The sequence below is a fragment of the Fibroporia radiculosa genome, assembly GCF_000313525.1.
Source record: "Fibroporia radiculosa TFFH 294 genomic supercontigs, scaffold341, whole genome shotgun sequence".
Classification (NCBI taxonomy): Eukaryota; Fungi; Basidiomycota; class Agaricomycetes; order Polyporales; family Fibroporiaceae; genus Fibroporia; species Fibroporia radiculosa.
The window spans coordinates 30,861-51,383 of record NW_012133198.1 but is presented as its reverse complement, the minus strand read 5'-3'; the positions used below and the strand labels follow the sequence as shown (position 1 = coordinate 51,383).

The 20,523-nt window shown below is 49.9% G+C and overlaps 5 protein-coding genes across 5 annotated transcripts; all 5 read left to right on the top strand.

Moving 5' to 3' along the window:
- Positions 1-1,259: 1,259 nt before the first annotated feature.
- FIBRA_00826 (uncharacterized protein) lies at positions 1,260-3,878 on the top strand (the record flags this gene model as incomplete). The annotated part of the gene is made up of 7 exons (XM_012322714.1): positions 1,260-1,466; positions 1,515-1,598; positions 1,657-1,735; positions 1,791-1,948; positions 1,997-2,654; positions 2,707-3,366; positions 3,415-3,878. The coding sequence occupies 7 exons, from the start codon at positions 1,260-1,262 to the stop codon at positions 3,876-3,878; spliced, it is 2,310 nt and encodes a 769-aa protein (XP_012178104.1).
- Positions 3,879-4,760: 882 nt separating this feature from the next.
- FIBRA_00825 (uncharacterized protein) lies at positions 4,761-7,243 on the top strand (the record flags this gene model as incomplete). Its single annotated transcript, XM_012322713.1, has 6 exons — positions 4,761-5,074; positions 5,130-5,649; positions 5,706-5,747; positions 5,801-5,857; positions 5,910-6,000; positions 6,054-7,243. The coding sequence occupies 6 exons, from the start codon at positions 4,761-4,763 to the stop codon at positions 7,241-7,243; spliced, it is 2,214 nt and encodes a 737-aa protein (XP_012178103.1).
- A 463-nt stretch (positions 7,244-7,706) lies between these two features.
- Positions 7,707-9,022, top strand: FIBRA_00824 (uncharacterized protein; the record flags this gene model as incomplete). The annotated part of the gene is made up of 3 exons (XM_012322712.1): positions 7,707-8,544; positions 8,594-8,938; positions 8,994-9,022. 3 exons carry the CDS (start codon positions 7,707-7,709, stop codon positions 9,020-9,022), a joined length of 1,212 nt encoding a protein of 403 aa, XP_012178102.1.
- An 821-nt stretch (positions 9,023-9,843) lies between these two features.
- Positions 9,844-10,918, top strand: FIBRA_00823 (uncharacterized protein; the record flags this gene model as incomplete). The annotated part of the gene is made up of 4 exons (XM_012322711.1): positions 9,844-9,924; positions 9,994-10,275; positions 10,332-10,671; positions 10,731-10,918. The coding sequence occupies 4 exons, from the start codon at positions 9,844-9,846 to the stop codon at positions 10,916-10,918; spliced, it is 891 nt and encodes a 296-aa protein (XP_012178101.1).
- A 4,865-nt stretch (positions 10,919-15,783) lies between these two features.
- FIBRA_00822 (uncharacterized protein) lies at positions 15,784-18,883 on the top strand (the record flags this gene model as incomplete). The annotated part of the gene is made up of 8 exons (XM_012322710.1): positions 15,784-16,179; positions 16,234-16,284; positions 16,377-16,538; positions 16,608-17,295; positions 17,355-17,519; positions 17,578-18,198; positions 18,259-18,678; positions 18,738-18,883. 8 exons carry the CDS (start codon positions 15,784-15,786, stop codon positions 18,881-18,883), a joined length of 2,649 nt encoding a protein of 882 aa, XP_012178100.1.
- Between the last annotated feature and the right edge of the window lie 1,640 nt (positions 18,884-20,523).

Sequence of the window (20,523 nt, the reverse complement as noted above, 5' to 3'; positions counted from 1 at the left end):
TGATTACGTGATAGTAGACTTAGTAAATCAAGCATATTGCGATGCTTGCCCTCTTACACGCTCGTTGAATCAGCTTGGATTTATCGTCTCTTCGTCCCCACTTCCGCCCAAGACTCCTTCCTCCCAAGACTCAATTCGTGACGGAGTCGAAGGCAGCCCGATTCCACCCGCACCGCTAGCTTATTACATGAAGGTCTTTCTTGTCGGACGTCCTTATTTTCCAGTTTCCGGCGTTGCGCTCACATAATCGCATTGCTTGACATGCGACAGGCGTACAACTATCGTGGACAAATCGTGACTCGTACATTCTCCGAGTACAGTTACCCGGCCTGATGAAGTCGCCGGTTTGGATTTGGGACCGCAGGTGCACCTGTTTTGGAACTTCGGGTATCAGCCCGATGTGTACAGTACGACTACCTGTCTGCTCTCATAAATGTGAAAATGCGCTGCATGAAGCGATGGGATCATTTTTGAACCGGGTTGAGAAGCACTGCAAGGTGTTCGAAATGTGGAAAAGACTTGCCTCTTGCTGCTTTGCATGTACCGTGCATCGGGGGATGGTCGGGAAGAAATAGGATTCAGAGTAACGTGAGTCAAAGCCTGCCATATATGACTTCGTAGTTTTGACTGTCAAGACTGGATTGGTAGTGCCCGTAGCCGAGGTGACGCCTCTGTCCGTGCTGTGGCAGAGGCAGCGGTCCGTTCTAGGATCCTGCTAGACCCTGTGAGCTCAGCTATTTTCTACACAAAATCGCTGCGCGGAGTCATTGGCACTGGAATGGAGACATTTTCCCCACATGTTATATGCTGCCGCTTTGCTAGGACCAATCACAAAGTTACTACAAAGATAGATTGGCAGCATGCGATGCTGGAAGTGACGCGTATATGGATTGCGTTGAGGTCTGCGTCGGAGAAAGCAGCCAGAGACTCTGTTGAGACACAACGTTAATAACTTGCACCTGTGTGACTTGAGCTTGAACTTGGAAAACGCGCACTGGGTCGTGTCGTCTGCATGCGCATAGCCTCAAGCATGAGCTAGCTTGTTAGAAGGTGCATTGGTACATAGCATATACTGTAGCATTCTTTTGAACATCTCGAAGGCACAGCCACTGTGGCCATGTAGTTTGCGGTGCAGGACGCCCACTCGTGAGTCGTCACGGTCGTACTTTCCGGCTTAGAATTAGCGCATAGGCGTAGAACTCAAAAGCATTTTGACCACGCGGACTACCGCCCAATTCTTCTCAGTACTCCATCGCTCTATGGTCAACGGACGCGGTCTGAAGCTGCCGACTGTATCTACGAGAATTTCGCTTGCAAGCTTGCGTCGTCAAAATGGGGCCGGAGCGAGCGTGGAAATGAACACACTCGGAGCCGGTGGCGGCACACCTCACGATCAACCTCCAAGTCCGAAGGTCCCAACTCCATCGTTGAAACCAGATGAACCTACTTCTACTAGCCCGCCACCAGTACGTCTCTCTGCTTTTGATCGTCTGATACCAACTCACTAGACATAGAATGCGGCTCAGGCGGATAACAATACTGGCGACGCACATCTCAACAATTTCGCGACGGACGTTGGCAAGTTGGGTGGTTCTCTGGTAATTCTGCTCTAAATAATTTGTTGTTCGTTGAAGGCATACTGATCGTGTGTTTAAGACGGCGAACCAAGTGATCGAATACTTCGAGAAGCTTGCCATCGAGTCTACTCAGGGCAAACTGTCAATCGAGACGGCACGTCTGTCCTTTTTCTTTCTTTGCTACATTCTAATGTTCTGAGAAGCCCGAGGGAGGGGCAGCGCCATCTTCAACGGAAGAGCCAGGTACTGGTGAGAAGTTGTCATCCAAAGACGCGTCCGAAGGGTGGTCCGAGTGCGCCAAGCAGGTCTGGGAACATGAAGCGGCGACCGTGGAGAAATGGAAAGATGAAATTGCTAACCTACTGATATTCGTGAGTTATTCTCTATGTCGCTGACTTCATGGTGTTTACGCCGAACAGGCTGGTCTTTTCTCTGCCGTCCTCACTACGTTCATTTTTCCCTATTTCCAATCACTACAACCTCAATCGCCCAATACAACCACTGAGATTATCAACCTCTTCTCTGCGCAGCTAACGCTGTTGGCGAGTCAACGTGAAGTTATATTCCCGGACCCCTCCATCTTGAACTCCTCTATGTCCTCCTCGTCAAATGGGCCACCATCCATACAGTCTCTCGCCATAAATGGCTTATGGTTTGCTGCCCTGGGATTCAGTCTTGGAGCAGCCTCAATTGCCATTTCCGTGAATCAATGGCTAAACTACCACATGATACGACCTGCCAGCTTGTCTCAGCAGAGCGTTCGCATCTGGTACTTTCGACATCGCGGTCTCCGCAAGTGGAGAGTCCCATTCATTATTAGCATACTGCCTATTCTGCTACAGGTCTCGCTGATCCTCTTCTTCGTCGGCTTGGTTGTGCTACTGTGGCCATTCAGCACAGTAATTGCGGGTCTCGTATTGGTCGTGGTTGGTTTGTTGCTGCTGGTCTCTATCGGGACTGCGCTCCTTCCTGCGATCATCTCGGACTGTGCCTACAAATCTCCGCAAGCGTGGTGGTGGTTCATAGTCATCCGATGGCTGAAGTGGATCTCTCGGTCTTTTGTAGATCTCCTGAACGGTTAGTGAATGCCAGTTCAATCCGATTTTATGACTGAATCATAAGTTCGCAGAACAATTGTATTCACAGCGCATTCATAGGTGGCGGAGGTACCTCGATGCCTCGCAGAAGTTCAAGGATTGGAGAGGGTTCGAATCGTACTTTGTTCGCATGCTGAAGGAAAAGAACGAAACGAAGCTTTCAATGCTCAAAAAGGCCGACGCGATGATCCTAGATGATTCCTTTTTAACTGATGTTCTGAGGCCGTGTCTCAACGGAAGCGATCCGAATGCTGCTCTACCTGCCTTCTACGGCGTTCTCGAGCGCAGAGCTCATTCTTCAGACCCTCAGGAACCGGAAAAGCTACAATGGAATATTAGAGAACATGATGTACAGGCTGTCACCATGATGGGACACATTTGTATTGATATGTTCTTGAAGATTGCGCAGGACATCCCACAATCTGATGCGGATCCATCACTCTCCCCTCCTTCTCCGACTCGGCCCGCCTCGCAGGAGCAACTGTCTCAAATCGAAAGGGATAGATTACGCATCGTAGACCATCTCTACTATCTACTTCAAGCACTTCCACCTACGCAGCTCGATGTCTATCGTCGTCTCAGTGAGCTATGGCAATCACAGAAAGCGTATCCGGATCGGAAGTCCTACTGTGGAATACTGAATTTGATAAGCTACTTTGCACCTAGGTATAAGAGCAAACTGGAAAGAGATGGTGCGTGTCTTGGTGTACTAGTAAATTCACGTATTGATCCTCCCTAAGACTTCAAGATGTTGCTCGCATGTATGGCCTCTATACCCAAGAACCTGAGCTGCCTGAAGACTTCAATTTTCCGCTTGTCGACCACTATTCTCTCGCTTTCCAGGGAATTGCATCAAAGATTTGACTGTGACGAACTTCTTGCTTGGCGTCGATATACATTGGCGGCTGTTCACGACTGTATCGAAGAAGGCGTGGAGGAAGCCATTGTTTACAACGCCGACGAACCGGCACTATCATTCTCGCTCTTCACGCGCGAAAGTGTGATCGTGTCCGACATAGATGCTGGTGTGCTCAATCCGGGCCTAATAAACGCGCTGGATCACTTCGCATCAAAATGCCAATATCGTGAGACGCATGACAGAATTCAGGACGATTTGTCGAGGTTGCGAAGCCGGTTGATGCAAGTAGACAGTAAGTCGCTCTTTTTCTTTTTCGCAACTGTGCGTGCAGGACAATTTGACTGAGCATCGGGGCGTTATTTAGGTCTCTGCTAGACACGTCGACGACAAGCCGACTTCAAGGGGCGCAAGTACGCTCAGTGTGTTCAAGACTATCTGTATGAATAACGTAGTGCCCCGGTGCATGTGGAATGATAGTCTAGCTGGAGCTGATAGTCCTTGGTGTCGACTTCACATTCCCATCTATCATATATATACCCAAGGAAAGGACTTTTAATGTCACGGTATACCATTTCACTGATTTGCACTGCGATCGGTTTATTTATGTATATGCTTATGTAATCGACGGTTTCGATCGCGAGATATTTCGTCAGCCGATAACGAATCAAGTCATTTTACTTCCGCTTTCTCAAGCCGGTGCCGCGGCGGCGCTGAGTAACTCGGAGTTTCAGGATCTGACTTTTGGAAAACGACTGCTTCGCAACAGGCCCTCAATGGTTCAGATGTCAGTATGCCAGTATATCAGTATCTACAAAGAACGCCATTGTCCCATTTCTGGCATCTCTAGGATTTATAGCTCCGGCCCGCACAAGACTAATTGGAGGTGGTCTCCAGGGGTGACCTTCACGTAATGCAACCGATTCAGGCGTCTTATAAGGCGAATTCCGAGTAACCTTACTCAAGAATTCCGACGAGGCATCCTTGAGCTGTCTGCTTGTTTGTCGTTATCGTGACCAAAAGGTTCAGTATTTCATTGTTATCCGAATCAGCTTTTGGTGGCTAACTTCTCGATCGCCGCTGGACTCTTGCGTGATGGCTTCAGGTTTTCCAAAATTCGAGCTTTCCTATCGCACACGCGCTAAAATAACAACGCACTAGCACCACTGCCACCCGCTTTACAAATTTTCGCCGACCCAGGCTGGCGTCTCTCTTCATTGACCTGATCTTATGAACAACCTCCACGATCATGATGTCTACGCCGAAGAGCTTTTCAAACGTGGCCAGGGATATCCTCTTTGGTGTCCAGAATTGGGCAGGAACAACAACGAAATTATGATCGGAGATGTGGGTATAGTCGACAAGGGATCATTCCGCCCTCTCTTTAATGCCACACTTGAGAAAGACCATCCGATCAATCGCAAAGGGGTGCCACAAGATTTTCAAATATTTAACCCAAGTGCCGGGCTCGATCCAGTGCCTGTAACTGAAGCAATCCCATCTGGCCCATTCCACAGCGGTCCATTTCGCGTAATTCAACAGCCGTAAGTGGTTTGCAAAGTGTACGTTCAGAGAGAGTCAACGTTTCGATTTGCACAGTAGTGATAATGCGGGGGCCTACCGCTTTGAATGCACTGGTGACAGAGGTGCGATACTCATTCTCGGATCTCCCGCAGTCCGAGAAGAGTTGCCGCAAGTCCGTAGGATGAAGAATTACATGTCGAAACATATGCAGAATTGGATAGAATTTGCTCATGATAGGGGCCCAGAAGTTCAGCCTGAGCACATCTACTTCGTTCGAGGGTGGGTGAAGACGACACAATGGGCAGTGGCAGCCTTGATGCAGCAGGCAAATGGTGCGGTGCTTCACTTCAACGGCCACTTTGGGAGCGAACGTGCTTTCACCTTGGAGAATTGTGCGAGCTGGGGATGCCGATCGGGTCCGAAAGGCAGAATCTTTACCAGCTCTGGAGCTGCAGACCAGTGCATTTTTCTGCATTATTTCAAGCTCAAAAAGAGACGGTTCGTTCCGCTTTGGAAACTTGAAGCTGCTGCTGAGCCTAGAGATCCATCTCCCTCTTCCGATGATGACATAGAACAAGTGCCGGTTCCATCCTACGTACGTACCAGTCCAGTCCTATTTTCTCAAAATCGACGGAGCTGATGTACGTGCAGTCGCATGATCCTGTCGATTATGTCTTAGACTACATCCTTCAGGTATTCTGCACTTTACATGGGCTAGATTGATTTACTGAAGATTACGCCTACAGCATTCCGAGGCACAAACTGCGATTGCTAGTGACAAGGATATAATAGATCTCTGTGAGGTAAGAATCCTGAAGTATTCTTCACAATTGACCACTAGTGTCGTGTCCTTAGGGACGAGAGCCCAGCGAGTATCCGATTCCTGATGACATACCGGCTTTTTTGGAAAGTCTGCAGCCAGCTATTGAGATTAACGCGGAAGGGCGTAAGCATCAATATTTTGTATAGCATAGTTCACCGCTAAATTACGTCCCATAGTGGGAATGCTTACTTTGGATGAGGCCGCCATTGATCCACCCAGTGGCTCTACTGAGGGTCAATCTCAACAGACTGGTGCTGAAAACGCTCCGCAGGGTGATGAACGAGGCAATGAAGAAGGCAGTTCTTCGGGGCCCAAGCGATTCCTGCTCAGCGACACCCTCCTACAGCTTCAGGCGAATGAATTCCGAGGTGGCGTGTGCGCACTCGCCTACTCCTTCCAGGGAGACTATATAGCTGGAGGGTTCGAGGACTCGACAATCTTCGTTTGGTCTGCCGCAGACCGTCATCAGCTCTATGAACTACATGGGCACACGCAAGCGATCTGCTCGCTGGCATTCTCGCCTACTCATATGGAGTTGGCTTCTGGTTCTCGCGACAACATGATCATAATTTGGGATCCCGTTATGGGCACGGAAATCAAGCGGCTTGAGGGCCACGAGGGTTTTGTGAATTGCGTCACGTATTCGCCAGATGGCAAGACCTTGGCCTCTGCGTCTGTGGATTTCACCGTCCGGCTATGGAAACTAGAGACGGGGGAAGAGATCGCTTCTTCCGACGAGCACGAAGCAATGGTTATGATGGTTGCATACTCTCACGATGGCTCACGATTGGTGACCGCCAGCGCGGATTGCGTCGCGCGACTCTGGAACGCCGATACTCTTACGCCTATCGCTGTGCTTGATAGCCACGAGGCAGTCATATACTCCATCGCATTCTCTCCGGATAACAAACGGCTGGTGACGAGTTCGGATGATGGAACAGTCAGAGTTTGGAGCGCAATCAACGGGGACGAGTTCATGTCATTGGGCGAACATACGGGGTCCGTGTGGGCGGCAGCGTTCTCGGCGGATGGGCGATATGTGATGTCTGTCGCGAGCGAAGGTGTGGTGAAGATCTGCGATGTATTTGGCGGCGAGCTGGTGGATACGATAGAGGGAAGCGACGGCTTGGTGAACGCGGCGACATTTTCTACAGACGGAAAACTCGTAGCTGCCGGAGGCGGAGATCATACGGTTCGTGTCTGGAATACTGAGACGAAGGAATGCGTGGCGACGTTCGGAGGACATTCTGACAATGTCACTCGCCTGCGCTTCTCGCCAGATGCTAAGAAGGTTGTGTCTGCGTCGGATGATGGCACTGTTCGTGTGTATACTATCGGTCAGCATTACGTGGCTGCCCCTGTATGAGGCTCTTGTATGGATAGAATAATTAGCAGATAGCACGCAATCTTGTACTCACCCATGTTTGATTTTTGTTGTCACAGCTGTACAGAAATAATGCATGTTTTGCGTTCATGGATTTGTTGCAATGGAAGCAGCATGTACTCAGATGCAGGTCTGAAGGATAGGGCTCACATTGCAATACAAAGCTCATTCACAGATTCCAATGCTTGCTACTTACCGGCGATGCGACTATCTAGCTTGGTCCAGGCAACTTAGGGCGTACGCGGCGGAATTAGCCGAACGCCGACCAAAGCTCAAACAAGACGGACTGTGCGCGTTGACAATGTCACGGTCGTGCAGCAGAACTTATCGATTTTGTATTCACATCTCCTCGCCTCTAGCTGCTGTAGCCTGTTGGTCACACCGTCCCAGATAGATTGGACATCACATAGCTCGTTTTGAAGTTCTCTTCATAACCACCCCCTCTATGTCGACAAACTCGAACGACTCTGATTTGCGGAACCTACCCGTGTTACCGACGGAAGTATGGGAGCAGGTAATCGACTGGATGCCTATTGTGAGCTGGTATCGTAGGGACCTTATCTCGTGCGCGTTGACTTGTCGTGCATGGCTCCCCAGGAGCCGCATCTATCTCTATCGCAAGGTTACTCTCAGAAATGCCAGGCATCTACGAGCATTTGTGCAGTTGCTCAAGGCAGAAGTGGGACTCAACCCATGCGTGGAGGAGCTTCATTTAGAATACCCCCTATCGAGCGGACACCCTCCAACGCGCGACTTTTTGGGCCTATCGTTTCCCTTGATGCTCGCTCGGAAACTCACTATGATCAAGTTATTACGTCTCAGCTACAGTGGAGGAACTTGGGCATTCCGCCCTCCTGTTCCGGAGTTCTGGGTGGCAATGGGCGAATTCAAGTCTGTGACTACTTTATATCTTGGGAAACTCCGATTTCCCACATGGACGACATTCGGCCAGCTGGTATCGTCGCTTCCTAACCTGTCTGTCCTCATTTGCGAAAACATAACATCCCCGCTGGACAAGTACACACCGCAGGCATTTGTGCCAGGTTCACCAGTAAAGCTAAAGCACATCGCGTTGCAGCAAATCGATATTACAAACAATGTTGTCGGAAGTTTGCTCGCATGTACCCCAGTGTCTGGCGTGGAACGGCTTGTTATCGACACGATTCATGTGGAGCAGGTGGAACATCTGGCTAAGTTGTTGGACGCTGCAGGCGGGTCGTTACTTCACTTGGAGATCTCAGTCTCCCGCGGCACGCAGAAGAAACCACTGGAAGTTGCTATAGGTGTGTGTATATGTTTTCCTATGGATCGACCGTTCATTGTCTTTATCAGAGGATCACCGCTTTGTGATGTCAAACACCTCTTTGCAAAGTGTTCGCTTCAGAAGGTGGGATGACGGTGGTTGGATCGCAATGCTTCTCTCGCACTTGAATTCTCGCACCATTTCTACCGTGACAATCGTCTTCAATTCTTACGAGATTAGCGATTGGCTGCTCGACCAGCTGGACTGTAACCGTCTCGACGAGGCGTTGTCACAATCCAAATATGCTGAACTCCAGAGCCTTGTGTTTGAGTACGACTGGTCGTTGGCGGCGGGTAGGGTGAGGTATCTTGAAATGGAGCTTCAGCGACGGTTACCGCGCGCTTTTAAACGAGAAATACTAGTTGTCAAGCGTAGTAAGTGCGTGCCTCACTGTATGCTGGGCGATCAGCTCACACACTCACGCTCAAGCGCCAACCAAGGAATGGTGGGAGGCCTGATAGGTAGACATGCCCCGGGAGACTTCGTCAATATTAACATCCTATGAGTTAATGTGCATGTGAGGTCGTTCCCGTACTGTCTGACTACAATCGTATCACCGATGACGGCCGTGCAACTATCCAGCTCAGGTCATGGCCTATCAGTTACTTTGCACAGCATCAGCCTACATATATACTCGATCGATCACGATCTCGTCTTTGGTAGGATCTCGCTCGACGTAGCATACACAGTCAAGTACACAGTGGTATGGAATTTGGCTGTGACGCCTGTGTGCTGCTAATTCTTATAAATCTGGAGGACTACTGTTACCGAGCTTATCGCGCCGAGTGTGACGCCCTGCCGCCACCATCAATGAGGGTACGAGGATACTTCGTCCATTGATGCAAACTTTAATTTGAGGGCCAACTCAGAGTACTGTACAGCGTCCAACCGCATCGAAGAACCTTCGTGTGATCCCTCGCGCCGCCTTGAGGAAAATTATAAGAAACCATCGCACCCTTAACCCGTGTCATATTCAACTCACTGCCCCTTGGGCAATGACCTCCCCTGATCCAAATCCGGCCTGACGGTCGCAATTTGTCTGTCGAGAGAACAACGACGTACAGGCACATATTACGCAACAGCCATACCCGTTTCATCATTCGTGGTTAGTAATTTGACGTGCAGAGAATTGAGGGTAGGGGTATGTTCATTTTTGTTTAACTTTTGATGCGAAATTTAGCTGAATGTTTAGCAACCGAAAGTATGTACGAACCTTTATAAGACTGCATCTGTCTGCAGTGGAGGTATTCGATTGGCTGTCGTGCAGCGGATGGTAAAGATGGATTGCCCCTTTCGAGTGTGGTACCAGGACGAGATCATCAAAAGGTGGAAGGACGAATTGAATAATCTGCTGATATTTGTGAGCATGTTGTCACTCTTGTCTGTATGCGCTAGAATTACGTGCTAATTGCTGAGATGTGGTCAATAGGCTGGTCTGTTCTCGGCTGTGCTCACAGCATTCGTGATCGAATACTATCCAGCCCTCCAACCATCGACGACCGACACCACTACACAACTTCTGATGATCATGTCTGCGCAGCTGGAGGTTCTTACTGCTGGTGCTAGTTGCAACAACTCATCTCTCCTATCCATGTCTGCGCTTGTTAGTTCGTCCCCAGCATCGAAAGCTTCATCCCAAGTTGTGGCAGTTAATGGTCTATGGTTTGCTGCGCTCGTCTTCAGCCTCGGCGCAGCATCCCTCGCTATATCCGTCAACCCGTGGCTGAATCATCACCGAACACAACCATTGAGCATGTCTCGAGAAAGTGCCGAGATCTGGTACTTGCGACATCGAAGCCTCGATCGATGCAAGGTTCCATCAGTGTTCTCCCTGTCCTCTTCCAAGTCTCGCTGGCTCTATTCCTCGTCGGATTGGTCGTACTGTTATGGCCATTGAATACTTCCATATCTGCTGCTGTGTGTGTGCTGGTTTCCCTGCTGCTAATGAGCACCATTGGTTCTGCACTGATTCCTGCTATCGTCACTGACTGTGCCTACAAGTCTCCGCAGGCATGGTGGTGGATAAAGCTGCTACGTGGTCTTCAGAAATTGGTTTATTCTGTTGGCTACAAGTTGGCGTTCCGCCTTCACTTTCGTGGGTGGCTCGGTACGGACGCCGATTGGTGCTCTCTGCCCCTTCTGACACATTCCTAACATCTTTTACAGTCACCGATGAGTCGCAAAAGATCTCCTTCAGGCAATGGAAGGCCTCTCTCGGGCAGTGGAGGGCCTGTCTTGAACAGTGGAAAGCTCCGCTCAAGCGGTTGGTGGACATTCTCAAGCAGTACAAGACCTCTTTTGGACAGCAGAGGACTGCCCGTCGTGTCTGTAGGTTCCTTAATTTTTACTTTTGAGATTATCTGATGCATTTCTGGTATTGTCTAATATCGTGACACTGTGGGACGGCTGTTCGAAAACTTCCAGAATCAACGTATACTCGCCCGGGGTCTCTGGAGGGCTGGGGATTGGAGAGCATGTGAAGTGGTCTCCTTAGCTGCAATAAAGAAGAATACAAGCTCTTCAACACCATTTCAGGGCCAAGTGCTCGTGGAAGCATACACGATGATCTGATAGGTTTTTCATCTTCCCTATGTCTATGCTTTGTTTTGATACCGTTGACCACAAAATTTCCCTCAACTCGCTGACTGCACTTTCGAAGTGTGTGTATTCTGAAGGTCCTCTATGTCATATATGGGGCAACTACTATGCTACGCAGGCTAATCCGGAAGAAAAGCGTCACGTCATTGCAATGATAGATGGTTTGATCGACATGCTGCCTATGATATGCAGCAGCGATCCTGATGCTGAAGAAAATCGGCAAGCGGTCAATGACTACATATACGAACTTATGTCATCGATGAATGATTGGCGGATCATCCGGGATCGACTTCGAAAGTGGTGGCAAAGCACAGTGAAGGCAAGCACATCGCACAAAACTCAGCACGTAACATGGGACTATGTGTTCGAAGTTGGCTGCGCTTTCGAGGCCGAGTTTGATAGTACTGGTCAGAGCATTCATGATACTTGCACTCACAACTTCACTCATTCACCGTGCTGTCCTCCAGATCTGGAATTTTTACTATCTGTGTTTTTGTCTCTCCAGAAAGGAGACTTTGACAGAGATAACCTCCTCCATTACTCGCAGCGGTTCCTCAAGCTCGCGAGGGAGCGCAAATGGCTTGGCCTAGGCTCTATCTGCGATGACCTAAGAAGACTTGTGGCGACTATCTATGACGACTCGAATACCGCTGTCTTACTGTCGCGAACTTCGGGCGCAACAAAATTCAAATCTTGGGAGGTGGTTTCCGAAAGCTTCACAGCTGAATTTACACTCCATGCTGAGGGAGATACTGGAGTATTTGACGTTAGTGGCAACTTGCTTGCATTCTTTGTAGACCTGGCATGCAGCTGCGAGAACCCCTATCGGGTAGATGCTATGAAGAAGCTTGCGTGCAGATTGCAAAGGCTTGTCAAAACCTGCCTAAGAGTACGTGTGTGCTCTTCATTTATACCGCACGACCCACATGCTGAATATGTGAATACAGCGACCCTCGATGATATAGATGTCTGACTGTCTTCCGAACCCGACCAACAGCCTGCTAGGAGGGAGAGAGCCCGTGCCAGACTTCTTGCTCAATGTGCTCCTTCGGCTGATATTGTACACGTCGAAGATGGAGAAGAGTCCAATTTTTGATCTCCAAGCTGCATGGGGTGCGGTGTGGATTATTTGTAGCGTAATGTTCATTTCCCGCCCTAATGCAACTGCTAAATCCACTCTCCCTCTGCGAAACATTATAAAGAACTAGTCACGGAAGATGTATTATGTGCTGTCGTATTGTACTACGCTATATATTTCAGTACTTACAAGCGTTGCAGAGCCTCAGACGCATATATACGACATGTGCTACCACAAATGGTCTGCTTGATGGCGAGTGTGCTGAATCGAGGAGACATCAGCGCGACCGCATTCAAGGAGAACATGCGGAGCAACACACTTGACAAATAACGTCCCTGTGATCAAACGCGCCGTCTCGTTCTGAAGAAGCTGCCAATGCCGTTGGACGACCAGAACGAGCATTCGATATCCTTCATCGCAGGACAGGAGGCACGGCAGCCTTGAAAACGAGACGCAACGTACTTGTGACTAAGAGCAGCTGGTGCTCCACGGTTCTGGTGATCCATTGAGCTCACTCCGCGGGGCGCGGTCTCTTTTCCGGATCCTCTCACTTGTTCCAAATGAGGCGGATTACCGTGCCAGATCGCCATGTTGAACACCGCATGGGGGCACCAGGGGTTGCTGTAGACACAAGAATATGACCTTGAGACAAGAGCCTGGCTTCCCCTTGTTTGACTGGTGCGGGGAATCAGTGGCGCACGAGAAGACTACAGACATCGGTTGGTTTGAATTGTGCTGTCAGTTCAAGGACCATGTGCATTCAGGCAGGCATGGTGCGGGAGGGGCTCGGGCCCAGGGTGAGCAGCGTGCAGAACAGCTTGAAGTGGCGGGCGACATAAGAACCCAGGCTCATGAGCTGGTCGCCGCCTCATTTCCTGTTTAGGGTGGATTGATCTAGTGCTTGATCGACACTGCTCCTCTGCCGCGGCTCTCAGGCTCGTCGGACTCGGACTCGGACTCGGCGTGTGTTCTAAGAAATCTCTCAACTTGCCAGCTTGGGCCTGTTTGCCATCCCTATCCTTGCGCATCTCCTTCCACTGCATGAGCTCCGAGTTAGCGCCTATGGCCTGCATTCTCCATAATTTTTCTTGACTGACTCGGACTCCTTGTCGAAGACGATCAGCTAAATGGTCTGTCTAGAGTCCCTTCACCTCTTCTGCCGACAACTCTTTGCATTTCTCTTGCACCTCTCTGGTCCTGAGTCTCTCTGTGCAGACAGTATAACATGCCGACAGGTTGGTACATGCGGCCTAGGAGTATGCCCTCATCGTCCTTGTATGTCTTTAGTTGTTCTACCCTCGCTCTGGACATGTAGAGATTTCATCACATTTGTCTTTGTCTTGCTCCAATTGGCTACCATTCTCAGCCAATCCACGCGCTCCCTGCGTATGAGAATGTGCACAATGTCGCCCCCGCTCCCCCACAGTTTTTGCACACCCACTCGGCCTGCGCCTTCCCATCTTTTGCACCACACAGAAGCTGTCTAAGGCACAGGATATGTGGTGCTGCCCTCAATACGAATGCGAATGACTCTCGTGGGACTCTCAAGTACAATATTGAGCCGCACATGCGCGCCAGCTACCAGTACAACCGCACACCCATCTGGATCACTGACACTGCGTTTTGCAGCTGCTACAGAGAGCTCTCCGTGTCTGTGTCCCCTCACTGATACTAATTCATGTGAATCCTCACGACTTGCGCTCCAGGTTCTCCGCGCATGCCAGCCCCCGACATGCCCAGGCCTACAGCCTGGTACGAGTTCGCATGCTTGAAGCAGTGCCTCGCCATAAACCAGCATTTTGCAGATGCTATCGCCGCTGCTTACACTGTCGAGGACAATATCTGAATAGATAGTCACCGCCTCATGCTCCTAGATTGGAGAGCTATAGGGCGTACACGCCTACCAGCCTGTGGGACAAGTACGTGTCGGCGAACACGATTCACTGAGAGTGGGTGTTGGCATCTTGGACGCTAGATTCTGCTTTCTCTTTCGACGACGCAAACTTGCACAACAAGTGGTGGCAAGACGATCTCCTACTGGGAGTTGTGTGTTCCGCAAAGGTGCTCATGCGCCTGCTCACACTTGTTCTGCATGGCTTTCCACCCTATCGCGATGGAGGGCGAGCAGGCGTTTGTGTTATTCGCGTGCACAATCGTCAATGCGTTCGTCATTGCAATAAGAGTGGTCTCCATAGTCAGCCGTTCATGATGGATCAGATGAGAAGGAAGGGGAACTGAGAGATGAGAAACAATCAATTGGGTTACGGCCTTGGGCATGTCTCGGGCTTGCCTGCAGTCGCTTCGATTACCAACAAATATTCGTTCATTATATCGATCTCCCAAGTTTCACTGTTTCCTTATCATACCTGCTTCTGACTCCCACGTTCCTGGCCGATCAGCTCACTATCAAGTTGACTTCTGAACAGGACCCAAGCTACGCTACAAGTCCTTTTATTTGCGCACTGCTAGTAGGTCCAAGCTGAAGCGTCCTCGCCATCTCGACGATGACTACAAATTGCGCCTGTTCCATCGAAAAACAAGCCGTGTACGTGACCTAGATGGAACACCTATAAAGTTTGTGAACATGTCAGACCATTAACCCCATTTACGTATAGAATGCATTATGTTTGTTCGAGGCAGTCGAATAGGTGATTTGGAGCCGAACGTGTCTGCGACACCACAATAAGGACTTAGATGAGACATTTATCATCCGGGTACGTACGTTAGCGTATCTGCAATATCGTTGTAGGGAGCTAGGAAGAACACTTCTCCAGCAGGTACGTTCCTATTCAATGTCTGTTCGAGATCCCTCGCTGACCGGTGAACCAGCTGGGCTACACTTGTCCCAATCGGCCTAATTCTTTCCATGCTCTGCTTGATACTGTCACATCCAGTGTAAAAATGCTAGTCTTGATGCTGTTTGCTGTTTTCTTGCTAATGCGCTCGTCGGGCCGAGTGCAACACCCAGGGGCCATTATGAATGAGGGTGCTTCTCGGCCCATTGATGAAAACCCTAGCTGAAGGTGTGGCCGCCGAAAGAAAGTGCGATTAGGCCTCATTGGACTGTATCTGTCTTAGGTGGAGCAATCCGATTGGCTGTTGTGCAGTGGACTCTGAGGATGGACTGCCCGTTTCGGGTGTGTGGTACAACAACGCGTGTTCAGGTCCACACTTCCATGTCTATGCATACACATCCCATGGGAGGAAGCAGGAGCCTACAAAGCGCGCGACCGTGGTACGTGCTGCATCTCATTGTTGAATCAACTTGGAGCTCATGCATCTGCAGGGAGCACTTGGCAAAAGTGACTATTGAATCACAGAGATCAGCAAAGGCTCTCGTTCAAGATCTTTAGTGAGAGCTTACACCAGGTTGTGACTTGTGGGCTGGATCTGAACTCTATCCTGAATACATCAGAGCTAGAGTCCCGGTCAACGTGCAATGGCATCAATGAACCTTCGCATCGTTGCAGGCGCCGGCTTGAGGAAAAGCACAAAAATCAGTCCCATCCCTCATGTGAGATCAACCCCCCTGGATTGCACACAATGTCTTCTCCTGGTCCAAATCTTGCCTCTCCATCACCGGCTTTATCTGAAGGGGACGGTACTGACTTTGACCTAGAGGCACAGGTCAACTCGATGTATAAATCTGTTGAGTCCTTTGCGGGCAATTCGACCGATGTCCAGTCGAGTGCAGAGACGAGACCGCCTCGCTCTGAAGCTGCGCCCTCCCTTATTACTCCAACCGGGATACAGTCTCAAATTCGACCTGGAGACAAAGAGGCAGATATTGACAATAAGCCTTCGGTGAGCATTCTAGGCCTCGAAATTCAAATCGCCCTATACGTCGCTATGCAGATGTTGAAAGAAGCTTCGCCTATAAATATGGTCGATGAAAGCTCCAAAGTCCAAGGGCAGACAGCTTCGAGCAAGGATGTCCCAGTAAGCGTTAGAATCCTCTGAGCATGATAAGCTGACATAAAGTATGTGGTGCAGAACGCTGTTCCTGATGGCGACAATAACGGAGGACAGAAGCCCAATGCAGAGGTGAGAACTTGGGGAGCCTATTGATGATTCAGGATGCTCATATATTATGCGTTGTCCCCCTTTGACACCAATTTCTTCCCAATCATACATAGTCGGCGCCAGAACAGCAACCATCACAGCGGAAGCAAAAACCTGAAAACATTATCAAGGAAGATTTGCAAGGAGTGTGGTCAGACTGTGCCAACAAATTATGGGGGTACCAGGACGAGATCATCAAAAGGTGGAAGGACGAATTGAATAACTTGTTAATATTTGTGAGCGTGCTGTTTTCTTGTCCGTATGCGCTAGAACTGACGTGCCATTTACTGGGATCTGATCAATAGGCCGGTCTGTTTTCGGCTGTGCTCACGGCATTCGTGATCGAATACTATCCAAAGCTACAGCCATCGACGACTCCCAACACCACTACACAACTTCTGATGATCATGTCTGCGCAGCTGGAGGTTCTTACTGCTGGTGCTCGCTACAACAACTCATCTCTCCTATCCATGTCCGCGCTTGCCAGTTCGTCCCCAGCATCGAAACCTTCATCCCAAGTTGTGGCCGTCAACGGTCTATGGTTTGCTGCGCTCGTCTTCAGCCTCGGCGCAGCATCCCTCGCTATATCCGTCAACCAGTGGCTGAATCACCACCGAACACGACCATTGAGCATGTCTCGAGAAAGTGCCGAGATCTGGTACTTGCGCCATCGAAGCCTCGATCGATGGAAGGTTTCGCTCATCATCAGTGTTCTCCCTGTCCTCCTGCAAGTCTCGCTGGCTTTATTCTTTGTTGGGTTGGTCGTACTGTTATGGCCATTGAATACTTCCATATCTGCTGTTATGTGTGTGCTGGTTTCCCTGCTGCTACTGGGCACCATTGGTTCTGCACTGATTCCTGCTATCGTCACTGACTGCGCCTACAAGTCTCCGCAGGCATGGTGGTGGCTCAAGCTGTTATGTGGTCTTCAGAAATTGATTTCTTCTGCTGGCCTCAAGTTGGCGTCCCGCCTTTGCTCTCGTGGGCAGCTCGGTACGGATGCCGATTGCTGCTCTCTGTCCCTTCTGACACATTCCTAACATCTTTTACAGTCACCGATGAGTTGCAAAAGATCTCCTTCAGGCAATGGAAGGCCTCTCTCGGAGAGTGGAAGGCCTACCTTAAACAATGGAAAGCTCCGCTCAAGCGCTTGGTGGGCTTTCTCAAGCAGTACAAGACCTCTTTTAGACAGTGGAGGACTGTCCGTCATGACGTCGGTAGGTTCCTGAATTTTTACTTTTGAGATTATCTGATGCATTTCTGGTATCGTCTAAGATTGTGACACTGTGGGGTGGCTGTATAATATCTTCAAGGGATGGAGTGAACTCAACCAGGGTCTCTGGAACGCTGGAGATTGGAGAGCATGTGAAGTGGACTCCTTAACTGCAATAAAGGAAAACCCAAGCTCTGTGACACCATTTCAGGACCAAGTGTTCGCAGAAGCATACACGATGATCTCGGATGAGTCTCTCACCTTCCCTTTGACCATGCTTTGTTTCGATACCGATGACTGCAAAACTGCCCTCAATTCCTTAACTGCACTTTTGGAGCGTGTACAATTTCGTGGTTCTCTAGGTCGTATGTGGGGCGAATACTATGCTAGACGGGCTAGCGAGGAAGAAAAGCGTCACGTCATTGCAATGCTAGATGGTTTGATCGACATGTTGCCTATGATACTCAGCGATGCTCCTGGTACTGAGGAGAATTTGGCAGCCGTCAATTGCTACATACGTGGACTTATAGTCTCGATGAATGATTGGCGGATCGTCCGAGATCGACCTCGAAAGTGGTGGAAAAGCATAGTGAAGGCAAGCACAACGCACAAATTTCACTACATGCCATGGGACTCTGTGTTCGAAGTTGGCCTCACTTTCGAGGCCGAGTTTGATAATACTGGTCAGAGCATTCATGATACTTGCACTCACAACTTTACTCATTCACTGTGATGCCTTCCAGATCTGGACTTTTTACTATCGGTGTTTTTGTCTCTCCAGAAAGGAGACTTTGACAGAGGTGACCTCCTCTATCACTCGTGGCGGTTCCTCAAGCTCGCGAGGGAGCGCAAATGGCTTGGCCTAGGCTCTATCCGTGATGACCTGCGAAGACTTGTGGCGATTATCTATGACGACCTGAATGCCGCTGTTTTACTGTCGCCAAACTCAAGCACCAACATCTTAGACCTTTTGGAAGAGTACTACTTCGGTAACTTTATAGCTGAATTTACACGTCATGTCAAGGAGAAATCTGGAATATTTGATGTCACTGGTAACATGCTTGCATTCTTTGTAGATTTGGCGTGCGCCTGTGACAGCGTTTATGAGGGTGATAATATCAAGGAGGTGGGCAAGATAAGAGAGTATGTCGACCTCCCTGAGGGTACGTGGTCTGCTCTTCGTATACATCGCACGACTCACACGCTGAATATGCGAATGTAGAGACCCTCCGTGATCTAGACGTCTTGCGATCCTCGTCACGGTACGAGCGAAATGCCAGGATAGAGAGGGCCTGTGCCAGGCTCCGTGCTTCATGTGTTCTTCCGTCTGATATATACGTCGAAAATGGTGAAGCTTCCAACTCTTGATTCACAAGCTGCATTAGGATGCGATACGATTCGGTACATGCATGGCTTGTGTTATTTGTGCTCTGGCGACCCCTTCGATGCGATTACTGAATTTACCCTACCTCTATGAGAACTAGCTAGAGAACATTCATACTGCGTTGTTGTATTGTATCTACGAGCGCCCGCAGAGTCTCAGACGCAGAAGGACAATATGTGCTTAATGCCAGTGGCGTACTTGGTGTCGGATATGCTGGATTGTGGAGACAACAGCGTGACAACCTACTCGACGGATGGCACGCTTGTGATCAAACACGCCGTGTCGTTCTGAATAGCTGCTGACGCCGTCGGATAACCATGAGGAGTATTCGAAGTACCTCATCACGGGGCAGGAGAGACGGCAGAGGGACGAGACATGGCGTACTTACGGCTAAGAGCGGCCATAGTCATTACTGCTCTGCGATCTAGTGAGCTCACATTGGCACGGCGTGTCTCTTTCGAGGCAGATAACGTCTAAAACTGAGGAACAACGCAAGTTCTCTATTTCGTGGTCTGCCGTGCTAGTCCGCTGCATTAAACAGTACTGCAGCTGCATGGAGGCCACAGAGGTGCACACCCCGTGGTGTGACTTTGGCAGCGCGCCTTGAGCCGATTCGTGACGGGATGCGCATACGTGCCGGGGTCAGCAAGAAGGTAGAGGTAGCGGAATACGTGGAGCAAATTGTGTTCTAGAGCGGGCTGGTTTGACGGATAGAGCAGCGATGTGCCTGGTAGCTTATTGGCCGCAGAACCTAAAGGAGAGTATGCGTCAAGATCATCGCAACAACAGATTATGTCGACAGCGGATTGTCCAACGGATGGTCAGCCTGAGTGTGAACGTCTGAGGAATGCGAAGCACACAAGACCGCTCCTTAGACTTGGTGATTTTGCTTCCCGAACGGTCGAAGTAAATGGTGCCTCATGTGGAACGCGCAAGACCGGTCTGACTAATTTGACGACGGTGCAGCGCAAGGTGCCTGTAGAAAGCAAGTCGGGTCAGCAGAAAGATGGTGTGTAGTGGTTCTGTCTTGGCGCCAAAACGCCAAAACGACAAACGAAGACACGCACAAAGCACAAAAGCTGGAAAGGCACGCGGGACCATCGTCATGGCATTCAACAACTTTAGAGCGAAAATGCAAGGGCGGGGTATGCATATATGAAGGAATGTGAAAACGACGCATCGCCTTCACACTGAGGTGCGTCCTCCTTGTCTGCCATGGGTTTTGCCATTATTTCATTGCTGGAATTTGAGGACTCGTACAGAGCTTGTGGGAAGCCACTGCGCTCTTGAGGCTGTCGGGTGTCAGATGCCGCGGCGGAGTCAGGAGCATTCTAAGAGTGTGTGGTATCAAAGAGCAGAGATGGGCGAGTGCAGTGGTGAGCGAGATGAGCCCTCGACTGAGTTGCACCAAATAGGATGCTGCCTTTGCGTGATGACGGCAGGCGACACAAGAGCAGCTAGCGAGCTGGCGCTGCTAGTGCACCGAGTTTGGTCCAACCAGTTCAAGGCGGAGACGGCTCATCGATCAATGTCTCAACTTTTTGTTCCTCCGCTCTCTCTTGCGTGTCTCCTTCAATCTGGCTAGCTCCTCCGACTCTGGCCTACTTTGGGTGCTGTGCGTCCT